The sequence below is a fragment of the Diadema setosum genome, chromosome 6 (assembly GCF_964275005.1).
Source record: "Diadema setosum chromosome 6, eeDiaSeto1, whole genome shotgun sequence".
Classification (NCBI taxonomy): Eukaryota; Metazoa; Echinodermata; class Echinoidea; order Diadematoida; family Diadematidae; genus Diadema; species Diadema setosum.
This window is the reverse complement of record NC_092690.1, coordinates 24,825,284-24,849,394: the sequence shown is the minus strand read 5'-3', so window position 1 is coordinate 24,849,394 and position 24,111 is coordinate 24,825,284. Positions and strand designations below refer to the sequence as shown.

The 24,111-nt window shown below is 39.4% G+C and overlaps 1 protein-coding gene across 1 annotated transcript; it reads right to left on the bottom strand.

Annotated features, from left to right (window-relative positions):
- Positions 1-1,500: 1,500 nt before the first annotated feature.
- On the bottom strand, positions 1,501-23,377 carry LOC140229658 (nicastrin-like). The gene is made up of 16 exons (XM_072309901.1): positions 23,206-23,377; positions 17,152-17,274; positions 16,595-16,718; positions 15,657-15,787; positions 12,670-12,809; positions 11,873-12,020; positions 11,003-11,109; positions 9,469-9,630; positions 7,998-8,216; positions 7,390-7,562; positions 6,288-6,384; positions 4,983-5,081; positions 3,935-4,016; positions 3,431-3,594; positions 2,451-2,660; positions 1,501-1,847 (listed from the first exon to the last, which is right to left on the bottom strand). Exons 1-16 carry the CDS (start codon positions 23,375-23,377, stop codon positions 1,752-1,754), a joined length of 2,247 nt encoding a protein of 748 aa, XP_072166002.1. The 3' UTR covers positions 1,501-1,751.
- Between the last annotated feature and the right edge of the window lie 734 nt (positions 23,378-24,111).

Genomic DNA, 24,111 nt, shown 5'->3' with positions numbered 1-24,111 from the left:
CTTCCATATTATTTCTCCAATTTCGTCAAATTTTTACGATTGAAATCATAATATTTTACTCTTTCTTATCAGACTAACTTATATTTTGACAGGATTTCCCCTTTAATAGCTGTACACACATTGAGGTGGCCAGTGCAGGTTTGTGTGAAAAGACTGATTCAGAAATGAAAAAAAAACAAACATATATCAAAACTCAAAAATAATCTCTGGAGTCTGGATCAAGATTATAATTTTCATGCGCATACGAGTTAGCATGGGGAGGGATGCCTTACAAGAAAAGGTTAGAACGTACAATTGTCCAAATCAACTGGAAAGTCAATGGACGGCTGACTTGTAAACAAAATTGAACACTTTGGACCCATCTGCGTATCCTAACAGGAGTAACTGAAGACAGACTTCTATTGATGCATTATATATGTCCCCCTAACTGATTAAGGGGTTTAATAAAAGCAAATAACACACAACAATATCTTTACACATACTATTAAGAATATTGGCAATAATTTGAGAACACAAACTCTTAAAGTAGCATTCATTCAAGAACAGACTGGTAATGCGTTTCCACCTTTTGTCCACTATTTGCGTACACAGTAGGACAAATACGAAAAATAAATATTGTAAGAATATTACTACCTACGATGACATGGCTTGTCAGTTGAGCATGAAATACATGTGTTTGTCGGATGAAGTGGAAAATATACTTTTCTTAATGTACAAGTTAAGTATGTATTACCTTATTGCACACAATCAATCACTCAATAATCCCTCATTATATATTTTATCCATCTATAACGCAGTAAATACACAAAAATTGTCATGGAATGGCATACTGATAAGTCATACAGTCCAACAATCAAATTTCTTACGTCATGTTTTATGTACTACAAAATTGTCAAGACCAAGAAGTTAAGTTAATGAGTTTACACAGGGAATCTACCGTAGCAATTTACTTTATGAAGTATCCCATGAAGCTTGTTGAACCAACATGATTCACAAAAAAAGGTCATTGACATTCAAGACGGGCTAAGGTCTCAGAATTTACTCAACTCAGTGATCTTCAGTCACTGAAACCAGAAAATGTCACGAATTGGCACCTAATACCTGCAGTACTGTATAAGCCGTTATTTTCGCGAGGGTTTAATTTTCACGAATTTCGCAAATCACCGTTGGACAACAAAAATGTTGCCAAGCACTAGGCTGACAGTACACTTTAATATGATAGCCTCGTATCAATTTGCGAAAACAACATCTTGTGTTAATGTCTGTGACCTCCTCAGTCCCAAAAATATCTGTACGTGAAAATATAAGCTTATACAGTACACAGTTTGCACACAGCCAATGATTTAGAGAGGCTATTTAGTGAAAGGTCCTTTAATGAACATTAACCTAACTGTCCATACAAAAATTGTACGTAGGGAGCAATAAAACCACCAATTCTGAATCTGTTTTCCTCGAGTCCCTTTTCCCTCTTGTTGAAGTGTAGATTAGGTTTAATCTCTTCTACCTCTCACGTTTGACAGTTTTGATCTTAAGAAAAGAAGGTCCCGCAATTATGCTGTTTCAGAAGCTCATTACACGCAAAGTTTAAAAAGTAAACAAAACAAGGAGAAGGCTGAACTAATTCGTGAAGGGTGGCTAAATCTGCACGGGGCAAACCATCAGACCAGCCTGGTGCTCACAGAGATGCGTTGCGCTGGAGGAGAAAAACTTGGTCCTGCTTTCTTTGTCGAGGGAGGAGGAGGGGGAGACGGTTACTGCGGAAACAGTTCATCCACATTTCTACTGATGAAGTAGGTAGATGTTATTGAGACGAGCAAGATGATCATTCCTATAGAAAAGATGACGGTCTGTGGAGAGAGAAAACCCAAATGATGAATACAGGTTAAGATTTAAAGATTTAGAAATGAATATTCATGACCATCTGCACCTACAACATGAATATGCAAAGAGGCACATTCCTTGCTGAACAACACATCATGAATAGCATCAGGCATTATCATCATTAGGTGTTTTCACATCAGCCCGATGTTTCGAAATAGCGTGCTTTTTTCTGACTTGGGAAATTATCCCGATCACGAAATAGCACGCTAACTGATCGAGAAAATTTCTCGAGTCCAACTCGGGGAAATTTCTGAAATAGCAGGATAATTAATGCGAACTAGCGCGCTATTTGATAATGTTCGGGCTGATGTGAATAGGAAATGAAATAGCGCGCTAATTTGCGATCGCGAAAAATATCTCGAGCTTGGATTTTTATCGGGCTGATGTGAAAACGCCTATTGAGAATATAAAACCCGACGCCCAAGTTACGCCCAGCAATCTAGACAGACCTAGGGAGATCTTGGCAGAGTTGGAGGGATCCCCTCCAACCTGTGGAAAAATTGCATAAAGGGAACCCAATGGTCACATCTCACTGATGAACAAGTATTATAAACCACTGTCAGTCGTACCTCTTGACTTCTACTCGGCTTCAGGAATATCCGGACGTAATACTTTGACCACTGCGATTCCGTCCACGTGGAGTATTTTGTTGATCCCCAGTCGGGGTTGTCGGGGTCAAAGGCCGGCGAAAGCGCTACAGAGTGCTGCATGGTGCTCTTCACGCAGACTCCGTAGGAGTCGTTGTGGTTTGGACCCACAACAAAATTCATGTTGAAGATCTAATGCAGAAAAAGAACAAAACAAAAACAAAGAAAGACCAATAAGTCTACAAATTTCATAGCACTATCATCCCACTGTTGATACATTTTAAACTTCTGCCCTATGAGCAGAAAATATGGCATACAATATTAGTCCACAAAGAAAAAAAAAACAACAGACAAACAAACAGGTTCTGAGGCAACAAAGTGATAGAAAAGCCCTAAAAACACACATAACCACTGACAAACTCCTCCTCTCCGCCCCCAAATCATTAATTTCACGAGTGATTTCACTCACACACTCTTTTATCACATGCATGTGCTATCGTGTTATCTTTCATGAAACTTGCAATTATTTTAGTAAGAACTATATTTTGTAAACTTTCTTGGGATGAGCCACTGATATGTCATGGGCCTTTGTTTGTCCCACACATTTGATATCATTCCATTTTCTCTTATAATCTGCCTTAAGTATATTTTTACATTTATACCCTGTCAATCACTACTGCTGTACCAGTGAAATAAATGAACTTGAACTAGAAGATTCAAAAACAAAAAGGATCGCTCCTTCAGAAAATATAAAAAAAATTACAAACCGTCATTGTCGACTTAAAACACTATATAGTCAGGACTACATTTGTACTTTAGATGTCAACCCAAGTGAATTCTTGCAGCTTTGTGGGGCTAAATCACATGCATCAACCCCCCCATCACTCCAATCACCCCCATCCCCCCTCCCACCCTCCAACTCATCTGAATGGAGAAAAGTCGTCCCAAGTCTGCTTGCTCACCGCATCATTATTCGCAGTTTTGCACTCCGTCTTCGACTCCTCCTCCGTCATCGGTTGGCGGTCCCCTGTGTAGTACGCTAGGAGCTGGCCAACTAGATGAGTGATTGGCGAAAGCGACTGGCCGTAGACGCTCACGTAAAAGTTGTAAGGCTTGTTTGACAAAACTGAGGAAATGAAACGGTCGTTCGTGACATTAGACATACATTACACACGCCAATTCAAACAGTTTTTGGCGATTCCGTACATACTAGGATAGGTAAGCAAAGGGAGATGAAGTAGGTTACACAATACACACTTGGGGGACAAAAATGTCTCAGTCCTACAAACGGGTCATTGCGTCGCAACATGGATTGGGAGGATTATATAATCCTTATTCCTTGATGGTCTCATTCCGGAACATTTGTGCAAATTGATGCAAGAAAAAAAGCCAAGCACAGCATTGAAGCACAGTACGAGTTGACAATACGATGTGTAAAGCAATACTTGTTTGTCTACAAAACTCACCTTTTGCGTCGCCGGGTGTTGTTACAGCCCGCAGTCTACTACAATTTGGCTTCTGGATGAAGCAGAACAAAAGGTCATTCACCTAAAAGGATGGGGAAAAATTACAAGAAGCAAAGAAAACACAGCATAAATAAATGACAATTTAATCAGAAAGAAGTCACGCAGAGGTTTTAGACAGAAAGAAATAAACCTGAAAGTTCAAATTAATAATGCTTGCATCCAGTTGTTCTAGCTGCAACTGATTGACAAATTGCCCATCATCAATGTCTCATAAAATCGTCCCTTGTATGTCTATGAAGAGCAATCTGTCAATCAGTAACAAACATGAAAATATCTCAACTGGAAAGTGGTTCAAGTGACAGTTTTATTTCACCAATTTTCATCTTTCTCCTGAGAAAAATTTCTACAGACTTGCTTTTTGATATATGCTTAGAGTAAGATGTGTTTGTGTGTCCTTCTCAGTGGGTAGGTTCTATCTGTACCCGAATATTTGAGAAAAATGAAAATTAGCGCTATCTTGTATACAAACTTCAAACTTTATAACTTTGCTCAAGTTTTCGCTGATCTTCTCTGATTTTTCTGCTTTTATACAAAGGAACATACAATCAGGATGGAATTGCCCCCCTCTGCCACAGAACACCAAAAAAAGCTCGGCCTGGTTGGGATTAAGATATTTGAGTTATTTCTTTCTTATTTATCATATTTCATGCATATATGTAGGAGAGGTGTATCATAAAACATCCTACCATATAAAAATTTCAGAATAAAGTCTAAAATATATAAAGGAGATATCACTATTTTTCTCAACAAACCATAACTGTACACATTTTATTCTAGAAACAGCACTAATAGAACTATTGTTCACATTTTGTATATTGGACAATACTTAACCATGGTTATACTGATCAACATTTTTACATTGGTTGTTTCTATTCCTATTTAACTAACATTTTAGAACTATTTTGAAGCACTTAGGCTGGGTTTCTGTTTCATCTGCAAATGGTAAAGAGTGCCTTTAACTCTACGAGCACGCTCTGCAGTAACTTACCAGTTCTGTCTGTGCAGTAATGTTTTCTGCATCTGTAGCTGACGGCCTGGCAAGGCGGTACAGTGTCCTTGCCAATGTGGTTGCCACATCTGCCAGTTGCTGCAACAGGAACACACAAGATAATACAAACAAAATTTAAAGAGGCAAAAAACAAAAACACTGCCATTTCATTTTCTAACATTTTTTGATTCCAAATCATTATCATTTCTTCCTTCATATTCTATATTCCAGGCAACATTTTTCAAACGGACAGAGAAGAACTGCAATGAAGTAACTCTGCATGACTGAAGGAAATCTCTTGAAAATGTGCGACACAACAATTTGGAAGAGCACACCCTGAAGTGTCACATCAGCAAGGTGTCACAGCTTTGGATTATCATGTAAACAATTTAAGTTGGCTCACAGGTCACTATCTAAAAGAGCATGCACCAATTACAGAAGAACCCTAGTTCAAACCTTGGCTGGATTATCTCATGTCTACTTGGTGGCGAGCATGCCTGCTTCCCTTCCAGGTCAGACAGTGTGGAAGGATGCCTTACATGCAAAAGTTGCTTTTATTTATCTGGGACGAAAGCTCTCACATACTATTTGTCTTATTTTTCATAAGAACGAAGGTCTTGATGAGCAGTGATAATCTATCAAAAACAGAATGTGAATTTTACCTTGCATAAAAGAATTATTTTAGAAAGATCCCAACACAGAGAGGAGGAGAAATGTAGACATCAATTAATAGTTAGATAAATAGAGAGAGAGAGAGAGAGAGAGAGAGAGAGAGAGAGAGGTAGATAGATAAATAATTAGATAAACAGTTAGAAAGATACATAGACAGATGGCTAGATTGATAGACAAATAAGAAAAATAAATAGATAAATAGATAGAGAGAGAGAAAGATTATGAAAGATTCAATTAGAAAATCTGGCAAATGCTAAAGGGATGGTTTAGTTTTGCTGGAGATGGGGTGTCACATTTTATACTTTTTTTTGTAAGATAATGAGAAACCACTTATAAACTATGAAAGAGCATACAATTCTAGAGGAATTCAACATATATCTGATGAAAAATTGGTTTTGAAATTGCAGAGATATCAGTTTTATTCAATTTGATTTCCTTAAAGAATTGCATGCCCTGTCCATATTACACAGGTAGTTTCTCATTATCGCACCAGAAAAAAAATGGAAGCCCCATTTCAGCCAAAACTATATCAACCTTTAAAAAAATTCTTGCCTGGCTTAAATCTGCTACAAAAGATACAGAAACACTGGGTCTGCTGAATCGCAGGTTACGGGATAAAACTAGTTAACTTACCTCTGCTACAGGAAAAATGGGTAGCTCATCTGTGTCATTGTAATTAGTGTAGTTTACGCCAAAGACTTCTGGTAAATCAAGCCGGCTATTGTAATATCTGCAGGATGAAGAGAATGACAACTTTATTATTTTTGAGTGCACTTCCCGCAACTGCTCACAAAGCAAAGATGTCTGGTATTTACGCTGTGGATCTAGCCAGCTATCAAGAAGAAAAGCTAGTAGTACCTGCATTGTGCAGAGAAAAAGTACATTTTCGTTCACTGATCGTCATCATGTTTCACTTACAGGGAAAGTTTTCCCCAAACATATACCAAATGAGGATCCAGCAATTTGGAGAGATTTGGATATGATTGTAAGTAAAAACTGAATATTACAATAAGTTGTTAAATAATCATTGGAATGCTTTTTGCATAAAGTTTATGAAATGTTTCACTGATTATCCTTCATCTGTTGAAATCCACAAAAATTGGGAGAAAGTTATCCCTTAATTGCTAACAAAACAATTGAGAGAATTTCACAGGACAAAATACTGGTAAGATATCTGTAGGGCTTAGTAACACTGCAAGTTATCACATCCCGTGAAACAAAGTTTATCAAACAACTGTGGTATATGACTTTAAGTGAAAACTGAATACTGTACGAGCTGAAATTTTCGCGTACAGATATTTTCGCGAATTGCTACTTGGAGGACATTTTGGCGTGTTGTTAATTTCGCGGTTGCGAGGGTCTAACTGAACTTAGCTATTAGCGCGTTGTTATTTTCGCGTGTTGTTTTTTTCGCGGTTCAAAGGCGATTCGCGAAATTCGCGAAAATAAAACCACCGCGAAAATTTCAGCTCGTACAGTATTAATATAAGTTGCTACATTTGTTGGAATGCTATTTGCAAAAATTGTATGAAGTGTTTCACAGATCACCCCTCATCTTCTGAATCCCCACATATATTGGGAGAAAAGTTTCCCTTTCATCACTAACAAAACAATGCAGAGAATTTCACAGGACAAAATATTAGTAAGATATCTGCAGGGCTTGAGCAGTAACACTGCAAGTTATCACACCCCAAGAAACAAAGTTTATCAAACAACTGGAGCAAAGCGAACTCACGAGTTTTGAAAGCTCCCGTCGTGGTCAGTGATGACCACACCTGGAATGTCTGGCTGGCTTCGCAGGAACTGCTGGAAGGAGGCTGGTGGGAGGGGCTGGCCCTGGGTAGCACTGGTCACCGTGGCACTGGTGGAGGCAGACGTCTCTTCCAACAGCCGCAGTATTTCAGATGTCTGTCACAAACAAACATACACACACACACATATACAGAGAAAATGTAAGGAATTTCTACTCAAGGATTTAAAGGGATGTTATAGTTTTGGTTGAGATGGGGCTTCAGAATTTTTTCTTCTGATGAGACTTAATGAGAAACTACAGAGTACTCATGAAATATGAAAGAGCATACAATTCTAAGAGGAAATCAGTTTATTTGTTGAAAATCAGTTTTGAAATGGCTGAGATGTTACAAAACAAAGTGGTCCTTATGAAAGGTGCTAACATATCACTTAAATCTGGCAATATACAGACTGTAACTGTCATCGATCCAAATGAAATTCGTAAAATTGAGAAAATCTAAGATGTATAACAAACATAAGTCAGTAATCCTGGAATCATAGGCAATGTCAGGGAATCGAAAATCACTGACGAATATTTTCAAGCTAACATACCACTTCCTTTGTGTCGTTAAACTGCTGTGACACAGGGTCCATGTGGGCGTAAAATGCGTTCCCACTCGAGAGGGCGAGCTGCCGAAGTTCCACAAATGCCGCAATCGTCGTCAGATTGACCAGGGATGGCTGCTGCTTCTCTTCGTCCGGCTTGGCGGGAAACCGACCCAGCTCCATGTCGTACACCATCCGCGATGAGCCGATGTAGTCGTAGCTCTCCTGACGCGAGAAGGAAAATGGAGACGGAGATTTTGGAATGAGTCCCAATGTTTTGTTTTGTTTTTGTGAGAGATGAATTGTCTGCAGCCTCTGTGGTCTCTGAAGCTGTTCACACTTTGGAAGATACTTTGCTTTAACCCTAAAAGGGCCTTGGTGGGGTTTGAATCATCCCCCCTCGACATTTTCCGCGACCATTCTGCCGTGCAAATGTTTTTGACCGTGCCACTCGCTGACTTTTTACTTTCAAGTTTCGCACATCTTATGACACCATTTTCGTGAAAATCGGACATACCGTTACGATGCTGCATGACCTTTTATACATGCAGACTGAAAATGGCTCAAAAACGTGACTTTGCGTACAAAGTCTATGCAAATAGAGTTTAATAGAGTTTTCTCACCTTATTCAAAAAGATATGATTATTTTCACTTTCAAAGGCTGAAATCAATTAATTTTAGCATAATTACGCGTAAAATAGGTTCTGTAATAAATTTTGTGGAAAAAGAACGAAAAAAACAAAAGGTCAAAAAACAAAGAAATACATAAGAAATTCATTGAATCAACCCTCCCCCGGCCACAAAACAGGCCAAAAAGCCAGGCCTGGCTAGGGTTAAGGAATTATATGTCTTCAGAGTGGTCAAACACACATTATTTGCAAAACACCTTCCCATGATCCTCTAAAAAATACTCAAAATATATAAAGCAAGGACTACAAGGACATGTGAGTACCTCCATTCATCACACAGCATTCCAAAAATATTGTCAAGTATGACTTTAAAGGGGACATTAGAATGAATAGGTATGCATATTCAGTGAAGGAAGAATTATTAGAAGAAAGCATCAGTAAAGTTTGAGGAAAATCACACAATCTGTTTTAAAAAACTAAATAAAATGTTGAAAGTTGGTTTAAAACACTTGTGCTGTCATCACTAGATAAGAAGGCTACAACAGTTTATAATGTCACAGTAGTAAAGTTAATGTAATGAAAATATGAAGGTGATTCCACAGATTTCCATTTTTTTTCCAAAGCAAAATGAAGGAGCAGTGTCATTACCTTCTTCTGACTGCAGAAGATATATTACCCTCAACATGTCAGTAACAAGTAAAAGGTGTGTGTACACACACATTATACTTTTCACTAAAAAATTGACATTGTGTGGAATTGCCTGCATGTTTAATTTTTTTATATCATTTCATTTCTTTTTAAATGTCATCATATTTCTTTTTCTTTTAATACAACAAAATGCAACATACCCCTTGGAAGAAGGTAAACATAATGTTGGTCATATTCTCTTTCACATCCTTGGGCAGATCGCCGAGAGCTTTTACAGCAGCTAGCAGCGTCACGAAACCAGACACGACGGTCTCCGCTCCGGACCCTGGCAGAACTTGGTAGAACAGGGCTGTAGAATCCAGCTGACGAAAGAAGCAACAACGGATGAAATAGTTTACAAAATTATGATAATGCTACTACGACCTTAATCAACTCCAGCAATGATAAATGCTAATTTCTAGACGGCAGAGGAAGAGTGGGTCAAGGTAGCAAAGGACATAGAGAAGGAAAGGGGGAAGGAAGGAGCAAATGAAAAAGGAGGAAAACAAAAGGTTTTAAAAAACCTTTTTAGAAAAAAAAACTTTTTAGATTTAAAGCAACTCTTTACCATTTGCAGATGAAACAGAAACCTAGCTTTAATAGTGCTTCATAACAGTTCAACAATGCGAGTTAGGGATAGAAACAACCAATGTAAAAATGTTAATTAGTATAATCAATGTTAAGTGTTGTTAAATATACAAAATGTGAACAACAGTTATGATAAAATTGTTTCTAGAATAAACCATCTACAGTTATGGTTGATTGAGAAAAACAGTGATATCTCTTTACATCTTAACTCAAGTTTTATCATTCTGAGAAAAAGTCTGAATTATCTACCTCTACAATATACCAGCTTATGAAATGAATCTAATTTTTTGGGTGGTAAAAGGGGCACATGAACCTTAAAGCAGAGAGAAAAAAAAAACTTGAACAGGGGAATGTCTTGGAGGAGAAAAAGGAAGGGATGAGAAGAAGAAAGACAAAGACAAGGGTAAGAGGGGAAAAGACAGAGGCAGAGACAGTGAGGGAAAAAGAAAGAAGGTTAAGACAACAAAAAATGGAAACTTCACACAAGCAATTTTTCATGTCCTGCTGACTTCAGTGTATTTCACTTGGTTATGATGGGAGTATTTCTGTGCATTGCTTAACCTTTATTGTGCCAATGAGATTAACCATACATCAGGGCTCGACACTAACGGTGGCCCGGTGGCCCGGGGCCACCAAAAACGCACATCGGGCCACCAAAATTTCAGAAATGAAGACATTGGTGGCCTGATCGGGCCACCAAAAAAGGGCGGATGTTTGCCTTTGGGCTACCAAAAATAAAAGTTAGTGTGGAGCCCTGCATACATACATACATACATACATACATACACCCATTCATACATACATACATACATCCATACATACATACATACATACCTACACACATACATACACCCATACACTGTACATACATATATACATACCCCCATACATACATACATGCATCATATATACAGGCATCCATGCATCCCACTAAGTATGTAAGGCCATGAATTTTTTACCATGGCTATCAATTCCTAAAAACACTGAATAATCTGCATTAATTTGCTACTGATGAGGAGCAATCATCAATCAGTTGCAATACAATGTGTTTGTTTGTTTTATTCAAAGAATTGTGTTTTGCTACTGGCATTGGGTAAGCACACTCACCTGCGTGGCTGCAACTATGAGGGACTTCTCTTCCAGAGGTTCACTGTTGTTTGTTGGGCGGAGGGTGGCCCAGACATTGTAGTTACCCAGGGGGTCACAGTATAGGCCTGCAGGACAAAACCATAGGAGACAACTCTAATGTATAATGGTAGACATAAACTCTCAGTTTGGGCATAAGCCAAATCCTGCATCTGATTTGGATATGGGGATCATAGACTTCAATATGATCTTATATGAACAGAAGATATAAGTGTCTTTCTTTCTTAGCTACAGCATTTTTTTTTTTTTTTTCTATGACATACAGGGAATAATTCTCCTGGTATCGCATTACAATTTGCTACGCACTTATCTTTTGAGTGGCAGTTTTCTTCCATAGAAGTGTACAGAGTACCATTTGAAATAGTGTTCATCAGCTGAAATTGCTAATCAAATTTGAGTTGGAAAATTATTCCCTGACATACAGTAAAGCCTCTTTAATTACACTATGAACTCCATTTCTTCGGAACAAACTTCCCTCTCACATTCAAAATGCTTGAAGCATAGACAAGCTCAACTCAATGCTCAAAATTCACTTACTAAATCATTTTTTTTTTCATTTTCACTATATACACAACACAATGTTCATTATCATATTCTGCATTCTAATTCAACTTTTCTGTCCTGTATCAGTGGGCTTAGAAATGGCCATAAGAAGTGCTCTGTGAATGTTATTCATTATCATTATTGTTATCATTACTGATGACTTCCCACTTCATGACGAGCTTTCTTCAACAAAAAATGGAAGTACAAATGCATTGCAGAGTCTGGACTGGAGACTAGTAATCATGCCATGTGACTACAATCTGACTAGGGAATAGGAGTCGGACTAACTTGTCTCAAGGTTGGTCGTGCGCTTCGTCCTCCAGATACAGGTGGGTGTGTCCTTGGCACCAAACATGAAGTCGTACATCTCCCCGGCACACTGGGGGAAGGGGCGCGGAAGACCCTGAGCGTCGGGACGGCTGAAATTGATGTAGCACTGTAGGGCAGAGTTGGTGGGGGAGAAGGTGCAGTTATACGCTCTGGCTTGTCAAATTAAGAACTGTATTTATATTAACCAAGACATTAAAACAAAATAATTTTCTTCATGCCTTGAAGTTCCAGTTTCCCTTTTGCAACCCTGAAGATAAAATTCCTTCCTTAAGCTGGTATATTGTAGAGGTAGGTAATTCAGACCTTTCCTCAGAATAATAAACCTGGAAACTTCTTTATGGTGGAGGGGGAATAAATACCATAAATTTTGTGTGAAGTCATTCGGTAATTGATGCACTTATATCAAACTTTTCCTCATTTCAAATCCCTGAGGTGTATTACCGGAAGATTTCATACACAATGCTGGGAGATATCATTCTTCAACCATGCACAAAATTTTGTGATGCTTGCAAAAGGGATATTTGACCATTAAGAAGTGATTGTAAACTACGATATAAACGTTCCCTCATTTTAGATACACTCAAACCTGTCTATAGCACCCACCATCTATAGTGGCCACCTGCGGTATGCGACCACTAAACACAATTCCCCCCGAGAGAAAAGCTATGTTCACAGTCCTGTCTACAGCAGCCACTTTTTTCGCCTCAATTGGGTGGCCGCTGAACAGTAGGGAGGAAATCTCCAGCAATACTCACTTCCTTGACTGTTTCCACATCTTTGGGATTGGTGAGTGCAAAGACCGGAATGCCAAAGTCCATGAAACTCATCCCGTTGCCATGGGGATTCCACGTCACCTTGGCACAATGGGCGTACTCGCTGTTGTTGGAGTACATTCCTGTGATGTTAATTTTTGAACAAAATTTCTTTAACAAAATATAATAATAATAATAATAATAATAATACATACAATTTCTATAGCGCCGTTCTCCACTTTGATTAAATGCTCAAGGCGCTTTACAATAGGTACATCAAAGCAACAGATTGAAAATACAAGTACATCACAGTAATAGAAGAAGATGAAGAAGCAGAAAAAAAAAAGACATGAAAGTCTGTCTTCAAAAGGCACTGGTCTTCAAAATGCACTGCTAAACAGATAGGATTTTAAATTACTCCTGAAAGATGTTATAGAGCTTGAGTCTTTCAGCTCACGAGGAAGTGAATTCCACAGTGTTGGTCCAGCGTGAGCGAAAGCACGTTCCCCCCAAGATTTCCTAGAAAACGGAATATGTAAGAGACCTGAAGTTGAGGATCGAAGAGTTCGTGAAGGTTGGTATTGACGAAACAAACAAACATTGTAATCAGGAGCTGTTCCCTCAATAACATGATAAACCAAAAGAAGTATCTTAAACCGAATACGCTCATGTACAGGCAACCAATGAAGACTCTTCAGGATAGGTGTGATATGACTGCGTTTACTTGACAAAGAAACAATACGTGCAGCGGCATTTTGTAGCTTTTGTAATTGGGCAATTTGCGAGTTTGGTAGATTGAAAAACAAACCATTACCAAAATCAAGGCGTGAAGAAATAAGTGCATGAACAAGTTTTTCCGTGGCAGAGCGAGTGAAATACTTGCGAATAAAACCAATATTGCGCAATTGATAACGGACTGATTTAGAAATGTTGGTGATTTGATCGGACATAGCCATGTGAGAGTCAAACATAACACCCAGATTGTGACATGACTTTGACAGAGGAATATCATTACCTACAATCGAAATACAATTAATATCCAACTTATTCAAGTGAGATTTAGAACCAAAAAGGATAAATTCATACTTGCTGTGGTTTAGAAACAATGAGTTAGACCTCATCCAAGCATCAATATCAATGATGCAATTTTCTAGACAGCGCAGTGCATGAGATGCTTGGATTTGATGTGGTGGAAAAGATACAAAAACTTGTATGTCATCTGCATATAGATAATACCGAACAGAATGCCTTTGAAATATTTTCCGCAGACCGATCAAATAGATAGAAAAAAGGGTGGGCCCGCCAACAGAGCCTTGAGGTACACCACAGCCTAATGGCTTTGAAGACGATGTGACACCATTCAAAAGAACAGACTGTGAATGGTGTGATAGGTATGATTTAAACCATTCGAGAGCTTGTCCCTGGATACCCAAACTTCTAAGTGTATTGACAAGAATTCTGTGATCTACAGTGTCGAAGGCCGAAGACAGATCCAACAAAACCATTGCTGTGACGGATCCGGAATCCATTTCCCTTAAAATATAACTAGAAACATTTATCAAAAGGGTCTCCACACTATGGTGAGGGCGATAAGTCGACTGTAAAGGATCGAATAGACCATGTTCCAGCATATAGTCTGAGAGTCTCGAAAACACAACTCTCTCTAAAATCTTGAACAAAAATGAAAGATTGCATACAGGACGATAACTTGTCAATGATTCCTTATCCAATGAAGGTTTTTTTCAGCAAAGGACGGATCAGACCTTTCTTTAAAGATAAGGGTACGGTAGCTTGCTCGATACTGAGGTTAACAATTTGAGAAATAATCGGGGCAAACGTGGGTGCGCAGTCCTTTAAGAGAATGGTTGGAACCGGATCCAATGGACAGGATTTAGGAGGCAATTTACGAAGAAGGAGAAGTATTTCATCAGTAGTTGTATGTTGGAAGGTTTCCAGTGTGGAAGAGGTAACATGTTCAGATTCAGATAGTACAACATTACAATTGAAATTATCTCGGATTTTTCAACTTTCGAATGAAAAAACTGACTAAAAGTTTTATATACATACTACATGTATATACATTTTAGGCGGTCAGGCGTGAGAGCTTCTATGCGGGCATGGTGACCATTTGCATATGTATATTCCATCACATTGGTTAAAATACTTGCCAAGTACACTGCATTTAGAAAATTTGACTATAGATGCAGTTAAAAAAAGCAACAACAACCAAAAAGTTCTGTAAAAAGTGCCCCCTCCCCCATTCAATTCCTGCACAACACCTGGGCCCCATTTCATAAAAGATGTTAGGATGACAACTCTTGTTGAAATGACAACTTCCCACAGCAAACAGCCAATCAGGAAGCTGGATTCTTGTCGTTACCATGACAATTGTCATTCCAGCAAAGAGTTACATATGTATCATCATATCAACTTTTTATGAAACGGGGCCCTGGAGCTATTATGAAAAACCTTGAAAGTGCACTCACTCATGTATTTTGTTTTACTCAGAGTATTTCCAGTTTCAAACATTTTTTGTTTGTTTGTTTTTTAGGGGGTTCTAGGGTCCTTGCATTAAGTATATAAATTGTCACTCTTGTAATAAGGCACTGGGTTTGGTGACAAATTTGACCATGTGTTTTCAAGAAGCAGAAGACAATTTGTGGGTCCTGGGCTTGGGTATGGGCACCCCTGGGGCCCCCCAGCTGGGGCATGGTGCCCACTTGAACAAATTAAGATCCTATCCCCCTCTAGGGATGGTGCCCACTTGAACAAATTAAGATCCTATCCCCCTCTACGGATGCTACCTGCCACGTTCGGTTGTAAATCTGTCATGGTGTTTTCAAGGAGAAGATGAAAATATAAAAAGTTTAAATGCATGATGGACGCCGGACGCCGGATGCCGGACAAAGAGTGATCGCAATTTTAGCACACTTGAGCCTTAGGCTCAGGTGAGCTGTCAAAAAGGAAGCAAATGAAATCAGTCAGCTTACCAAAATTATCATTGGGGCAGGATTTGTCGGGTGAGAAGGGCTCCTGCTGGTCGATCATTTCTGAGGGGTTGGAGTGGTCCACCATTATCCCGCTGAGCTTCTGGGACGCAAGTAACCTCTTGACGTTGACACTGTTCACACGAAAATAAAAATGCACATTGGGGCTTAGAGGCATCAGTATCCAGTATTATATAAGTGTCATTTATTATCATTATCATTATTATGATTATGATTATGATTATTATTATTTTCATTACTATTATTACTATTACTATCATTATTATTTCATTACATGAATTCTTTTTTTTTTTTTTTCGTGTATACCACATTCACAGAGCACTATCCAGGTATGGCATGAAGGAGTTACCTCTACAATATCTAAACAAAGAGGTGATGCAGTATGCTGCAATACTAATATGTGATTCATTGCTACTGTAAATTGAGAGAGGGCAAAGGGAGGTTTATAGGGGTGGGAGGATGGAAGAAATTTTGATGGAAAAATAAACCAACTCAAGAATTCACGTGGTAGGGATTCACGTTTACCGCCTTAATTGAGCCTCTTAAAAAAGGTCTTGAATAGGGTAGGCCTATGAAGGTCTGAAAAGGAGGCTTTCTCGACGGAATTACTTTGCAACCAGTGACAATGGGCACATAACTTGATGATTTAAAATGCAAAGTCAGCGTCACATGTAAAAGGTCCATGTGATGCCTGGTATTAACAACTTACAGTCTACGACATCTGTATTACAAATAAGTCTTATTTTAATGTGTATACTGGTAATAGGGCACCTTCTTCCATAAACACTTGTAGAACTTTGCATTGAACAAGCCTGCCATCAAAAGCTAAAAATAAAAACACAGTTCACACTCCACTGTGAATGCTAATGCAGGGAACTGTGATCAGGCCCCTTCAAACCCAGGGCCCTGTACCCACTCACATGTTGAACTGCATGGGACTCATGACAGCGATGTACGGCGTGTAGGTGCCATTCTCCAACAGCCATTCCAGGTCGGCGTCTTCCTCGATGACATGAATGACGCCGGTGTTGCCATTGAAGTCGCCTTTTTGTGAGATAGGGAACGAAGAGCATGACATATTGATCACTCATTCCCTTTTACAAAGAACATGTATTACCAATAATGTACACGTCAATTACCAGGGACATTTGACGAAAAAGTCATTCAGCCAAATACCAGTGGAATGAAATGGCAGCGAGACTGGTAGCGCCCTGAAATAAATTACCATTGTATGTCATGATCCAACATGTCTTTGATTTGACAACCACTAATACTAGCCCGCTATACAATACTGTACATTAAAACTGTTTTTCTTTCTCACAAATTTTGCTAATCACTGTTGGCCATGCTGTACATGTAAGATACATAAATTGTCACTTTTGTTACTGTCACGATAATTTGTGCAAAAGCAATCTTTGTGCATTCATTGATTGCCTGCTGCACTGTGAAAATCAGGACATAAGGTACATGTACTTACTTGTGCATCCAATCTGATGAGTTGCGTTAAATCTGCGCACACACGGAGCAAAGTTCTTGATGTCGTAGTAAATCATGTCATGGGTCTTCCGTGGGGTCCCCTGCCCAGAAGTTTCTGAGAGAACTGTGAAAATTACATTAACAAATCAGGGCACACATTAAGTTGTATTACTTGAACTGGCATTTAATGCTGTACTGTTATGATTAAAATTTGAATAAAAAAAAGAAGGGAATTAACTCACTTGTTACAATATGTTTCTCATATTATCGATTGGCTTGTTTGGGCATGAATGAAACTCCTATTGATGGAATGTACATGATGATGTACAAAAGATCTACTAGAGAAAACCCCCAGTTTCTGGACACTTAAAGCTTTTCTCAATTTCTGTAATATTTGGTCATCTCAAATAATACACACAAAATTATATCTACAACAATGTACACGTATGTTAAATGTATCAAACTACTTAATTATCTCAATGTTGATTTTGTTAAATACTGTACATCATGAAATTTCACAAAATCCCAAAATATTACAAAACCCAAAAATATTATCACAGAATAATCCACCAGAATCCGTATAGCCTCTCCAGAATCCGGATGTGCGCTAGGCGCGCTTAATGTCAATGCGCTGCGCCATACCTTTTGGGGCAAGTTTGCATTGGGGACGTTGCGGCACCCATTGGTGTCTGAATTCTGGCGAGTTGGCACTTGCATTCAACCCCTGTACATTTGATCACTGCATTGGCACATACAGAGATTTTGTTTTTCTTTGGTGCTTTTGAGGATGCCATCACACTCTGAGCTTGCAATAGCGCAAAAAATCTTGCAACAGAATAACAATGGCGTACATTCTCGATATCTGGTGCTTTTTTTGGCGACCCCAATTCTTAACACAGGACTAATTAATTAATGTGCACTTTGGAAAAGTTGCGCCGATTCTGCATTTTTGGCGGAGAAATCTAAGATTTTGGATGGATTTTTGGAGGTGACTAAGGGACTTTCCTGTTGTGAACGACAGTGCCAGTAGACCCTATATATTTGTATGTGAAATGATATGATATGTGTGTGTTGTAACAACAGAATTTGCTGGCTTGTCATGATAAGTGTCCAAAATCTGGAGGCTGGCTGAACACTGGGGGTTTCACTCTAGAACACTTCATAGAATGCCCTATGATCTTGTTCAATGTTGATCAATTGGATAAATGAGAAGAGTTTAGGTTCTACATCACGGTATCTGCTCTCATCTCCTTTGTAAAGGCGCCCCCTTTCTACGAAATTCCTGGATTCGCCCCTGCTAGAGTTTTTAAAGGTTAAAAACTGTGTGGCCACAAAAAACCCCGGAATTACAGGTCTGGCAGCAGTATGTATGCAGCACACTACATTGAATAATGTACGGTAGCCATCTAAAAATTTAGACCTTGAAATTTATACCACTGATGCCTACTCAATTACTCTACGGCTCTATCACGGCCAGCTGTAGACAGAAAGATCCGTCTGTGCGGAGGAGTCTTCTATTTGTTTTGACGTTATCGCTCTCCTCCGTAGACAGACGGAAGGTTGTCCCATACCTCACTGTCTTGAAGCTCTTAACCACTGTCTCTATGGCCAATTGGGTGAGGTTCCTCACCCTTCTTGATTGCGTCTACCGGTAATTCACAGCCCTAACGTTAGATCGACAAGTTAAAACTCATGTAGCAAAATCAACATTTCAAGAATGCATTGCACTCACCAGATTAATGAATTATGCAACATTTTGGAAGCATTTTCATTAAAAAAAAGACATAACTGGTTAGTCTAGACAACTACCAGCCCGTCGATACGGTCGTAAGCAGCTCTTCAACATATGAATCTGTGAGCATGGTTAGCCACTGTATTGTTAGCCAATCACATGCGAGGTAGCCTACGTGTTTTAAATGGCGACTTACAGCTAGCGAACGGCGATGTTGGGATGTCTGGATACAAATTTCTGCAATCTAACCTGAATATGTAGTTACATTGTACTGTATTTTGATTGCACAATGTGAGAAAGTTACCCCAAATATTTCGGCATATTAAATGTGCCATGTCATGTCAAACTTGTTTGAATGTAAAAAAGCTGTATGAAATTGGGTTTATCTTTGTTTGATCGTTTGGTCTGTGCATGACCACTGGCAGAGCATCAATACAGGAGCCAGTAGGATACATTGTAGCCTTCGGTCTGTATAGGAACGGATTCTGTGAAGCCAGACGCAGTCTCCGCGGAACATTATGATGCATCATGCGTTACCCCGGGGTACTGTAGTACCCAGGGGTACCACGTTGTGTAGCGCCACCTCATGTCCACTCGAAGACAGCCGCACACAAATGCATGCACTGTGTATGCGTGTCAGTCATACATGTAGTCGTTCCCATGCCACTGCATGTTGAATCTACTAGACCCTCTATGCATGCATGGTACGCTGTGCTAGCAATAGCGTATAGAGTCTAGAGAGTCTAGCCATGATAGCGTTTGACCAAAAGATCGGTCTGTATCTGGCCGTCAGGGAAATGTTCCGCGGAGACTGCGTCTGGCTTCACGGATCCCCTTCTTATACTGACCGAAGTCAATGATCCTGGCTCCTGTGTGGTTGCGCTGCCAGCGGTTGCGCACAGATCAAACGTTACAATAAACCAAATTTCAGACAGCTTTTTTACATTCGAACAAGTTTGACATGACATGACGCATTATGCAGCAATATTTGGGGTAAATTTCTCACATTGTGCAATCGAAATACTCACAGTAAGTAGGTTATAACTCAGAAATTTTATCCATATGGCAACATCACCGTTCGCTAGCAGTAAGTCGCCATTTTGAATCTGTTAGCCAATCACATGCGAGGTACGTGTTTTAATGAAAAAACACATAGAAACTACCTCGCATGGGATTGGCTAAGGGATTCATATGTTTCTGCAGTTTAAACGTGACAACGCGACGGGCTGGTTGATGTGTGTTTTACGTTGAAAATTCTACCAAAATGTTGGATTATTCATTAATCTGGTGAGTGTAGTGCATTCTTGAAATGTTGATTTTGATATAAAAGCTTACATTTGCCGACCTAGGGCCGTGAATTAGACGCAATCGAGAAGGGCGAGGTACCTCACCCAATTTTCCATAGAGACAGTGGTTAAGACCATCCACACAGCGATGTGTACTATCAACTTCCGTCTGTCTACAGAGGAGAGCGATAACGTCAAAAATAAAAGACTCCTCCGGACAGACGGATCTTTCCGTCTATGATAGCGTGTGCTTCAGTGCAGTGCAGTGGCTAGCGCAGGCTAGTTTCAGCACCAAAATAATTTCCCCCTTTTTGTGGCAACCCACAGTAGGGCCTAAATTAGATAATGGGTTCTACAACCCAATATAAAAAAATAGATTCTAAATAATTCGGCCAAATCATGATATCTGTCCCCTCTCATTCTGCGTGTGCGTCTCTGTATCTCCACTAGAACTATGTGCAAAGTCTGACTATGGAGGTTGAAAGACCAGTTTAGCTTTATGGACAAGCTGCCATCGGCATCGGGATTATATCTTCAACTAAGGTTCAAGGTTCAAGAAGTCCCAGGCTATTCTAATGATTGTTATCATTGGTTATGACTATGACGAAATGAATGGCGGTGCAATTAATGGAGTCTGGACCTATTTCGCGATAATGCTAATAATTCAACAAAATGGCTACCCCGACGACCAGATACAGACCGATTTTTCGGTCAACGCCAGCTGATGAGATACACTGCACTACACTAGCTACGTATTGTATAGTAAAGGTACTAGAGTAAAATATCCCGTTTGCGGCAGTTTAAGCATTGTTAAGAGTTTTTCCAACTTGTAAACAAATCAGGCAAATTATTTTCAACCATTTCATATATCATAGATAAGATTATTCATTAACGCAATTGTTTTCATGAACGAAATTTACCATCGACTAACGCAGTTTTCATGATTTACCATGGCAAAACCCGGCACAATTTTCGCCGATAAGGGCGATTTGCGACGTAGTATTTCTGCTTGCGGCACGATGTACAATCCCTATGCAATACGCGCGTGCTCCGCGATCTTTAGCTGAACGCCTTCACATGTATCGCGAACATTGCGTAAGCGCCAATTCCCATTGCGAAAGCACGTGAAAATAGCGTGCGCACATGCATTGGCCGCAAACAAGATCGCACTTCTGGCGGTGCTGTTGATGTCTTTCTCGTGTTTTTCTCATTTTTTTCGATGGTAACATCCACTTTCTGAAAAACATGGCGGCCCACATCGGCTCGCGAAAATTCTACTTTACGTGAGGATATGTTTTCAAAATCCATGAACATCGAGAAAACGAAAAAAAATCCAGTTTCTTGGACCATTGTTTCTTAACTGTTATGTTAAGAAGTATCGAAAATTTCATTTTGGATGCGATATGTTGTCATTTAGGTGAGAAAATTTCACTTTCGTCAGAGATCGTGCCCATTTTATCGGTTGGTTTTTGTTGATTGCTAGTGTGTTAGTATATGTGTAGTGTGCATGTAACAGTGCAATGCTGTGTTTAGCTGTATATTACCGTGTATGTTGTAACTGCCGCGAACGGCTGCACGGCCGCTTACTGACGCAGTTACTCTAGGTCTCGCGCAGGGACTTAATGATCGCGCATAGCGTAACTGCGTATAGCAAGCAATATTACGCGTAGGAGTAAGCGCAAAATTTGCCGATACACCCATGGAATAAACATACCTGACAACCGCTAAACATGAGAAGGAAGCAGGTAAGAAATTTTGATTTCAAACAAATTTTTCACTAAATTTCCAATTTTTTGGATAGCGCACTAGAACCTACTCCATCACCGTATCATCAGGAGATTCTGGGAGGTGATTTTTCTGCATTTTCGTGATATTTATTGAGAAATTCAGGTACGATTGTGGAATAATTTTTATTATAAGTGCATCACAAATTTTCGTGCGCGATATCTAGACCCCTCAACCATACATTCTATGTACGGTAACACACTCTAACCATATTGTTACAGCTTGCGCTTGTTGTTCCGTTCGACTCGGAAGTTTTTGAGAGTAAATTCTGACAGTGATGTGGGAATTTCGTGCACAAGAAACAAACCAACTGCAATTAAAACACATAAAACCATAACACCTCTTTGTAGACACCCCATTCTAGAATTTTATCCAATTCATCTCACCAGAAAAGAAGAAAACGAGAGCCAACTGAAGACACCGGATACGCCACTTTTGTCCCATGATTGTCGCCATCTTGAAGTAAAGCTGGTGAGCGAGATTTTGTTCCCCACATAATGTGCGGCATCACTTCGTACTTCCGGGTTTGGTGCATGTACAAGTACATGTACTACCAGGGAGGTGAGACAATTTATACCTCACCTCCCTGTAACTGCGACCAGCAGCCCCAACGTACAACGTACAGTGTTGGGGCTGCGCCGTTTTGGCCTCGATATTTTAATGTTGTACCAAACGGGTGCCGTTCCGGCGCTGTATTTCCTTAATTTTTCAACAAAAACTACTGGCAATACTTACATGGGTGGACTAAACCTAAATGATTCTTATCGGCGACTGTTTGATGCATTTCATTGCTTATGATGCAGAAAATGCTGTCTTATAAGGCAAATATCTTCAGCTCACCGATGCTCACTAAAACTCACAATCACTTGCACATGCGCACACAATGTATTCAGTGCAGTGCATTGACAGCTGTATTACTCGCTACATGATGCATATTCACCGTGCGATGATGCATTATTCATATCCTTTTGCGTCCGTAACGTTGACGTCATTGTTTACGCATGCGTAGATGCGTACTGATGGATAAACACGTTCAAAATAGCAGCAAAGCTCTCCACTAGGGCAGACCGCCTACTCCTAAAAAATGTGGAAAATTATGCAGTTTCCAGATAAATTGGTGAGAAGGACCAAGGCAATGGGGTAGTGTATATTTCATTTTATATTGTCACTGTGTTTATGATGGACATTTAGCTATGGTTTATTTGTGAAGTTGCCGTATATGTGGCAATAGGGAGTTGTTCGTGATTCTCACTTGCACGAAACTGCGGGGTAGCCGCCAGGACCCCGCCGCAGAACGGCGGGTCTCCGGGGCTAACCTCCCTGGTACTACTAAGTACACTGTACTGTAAAGCCAGGGAGGTGGAAACCACCTCCCTGGGAAAGCCAAGGAATGCATGAGAAAGTGAGCCTGTGGTGGGTGCCATTATGTAATCATACTGCAAGATTCCATTCCATCTACCCATAATTTGTTGGGGTTTTTTTCTACGTAAATCTGAATATATGATTTTGATCATATCGATAAATGCTCCTTGATAATGTTATGTGCTATGTACATAAGAAGTAGGCAATTTCTTGAATAAAGTTCCTTTCAATATTATTTATTTCATTTTGATTTCCTTTGTATGATCTTCTACTTTATTTTCATTTTCCCCCAAATTTGTCTGTTTGTATTTTTTCCAAAACTCGATTGTAAATGAAACTTGATATCAGTGGCAGTAAAGTGATCTGTGCGCCTGCACTGACAATGAAAAATTCTTAAGGATGCTTGCAGTGATTAGCAAGCTTTGTCCGTGGAAGCACAACGTGAAACACAGTATATATATATTTGAAATCTCTTCGTATTGTTGAAATTCGAGCGTTTAAAGGGCCAATTCCAGATGATTTTCATAATTTCACCGTGAAGTACATAAATTGACAGCTCCATGTGTAGACTTGTGGAATTTATTGTGGTCCTTGAGTAGAGAAGCAATACTTTGAAAAACTTTAAACAAATTATGCACTGAACAATGATGATAGGAGCCTCGCATTTTTCAGAATTGTAGCAGTTTTATTCCCATTACATACTGTTAGCTTGCAAGTTCATCTGTGCATAGTAAGTTTCGTTTACATGCCTTCTTCTTTTGTTCGACTTCCTTGAGTCCTAACTCAACTAACTAAA

Bases quoted from the DNA above. Each gene is read 5' to 3' on its own strand.
- LOC140229658 (XM_072309901.1), bottom strand. From the start codon at position 23,377: ATGGCACCCACCACAGGCTCACTTTCTCATGCATTCCTTGGCTTTCCC. The intron at 9,631-11,002 runs GTGAGTGTGCTT...TTCTTTCGTCAG, and splicing joins TCATAGTTGCAGCCACGCAG to CTGGATTCTACAGCCCTGTT. The intron at 6,385-7,389 runs GTGAGTTCGCTT...TTCATCCTGCAG, and splicing joins GACGGGAGCTTTCAAAACTC to ATATTACAATAGCCGGCTTG.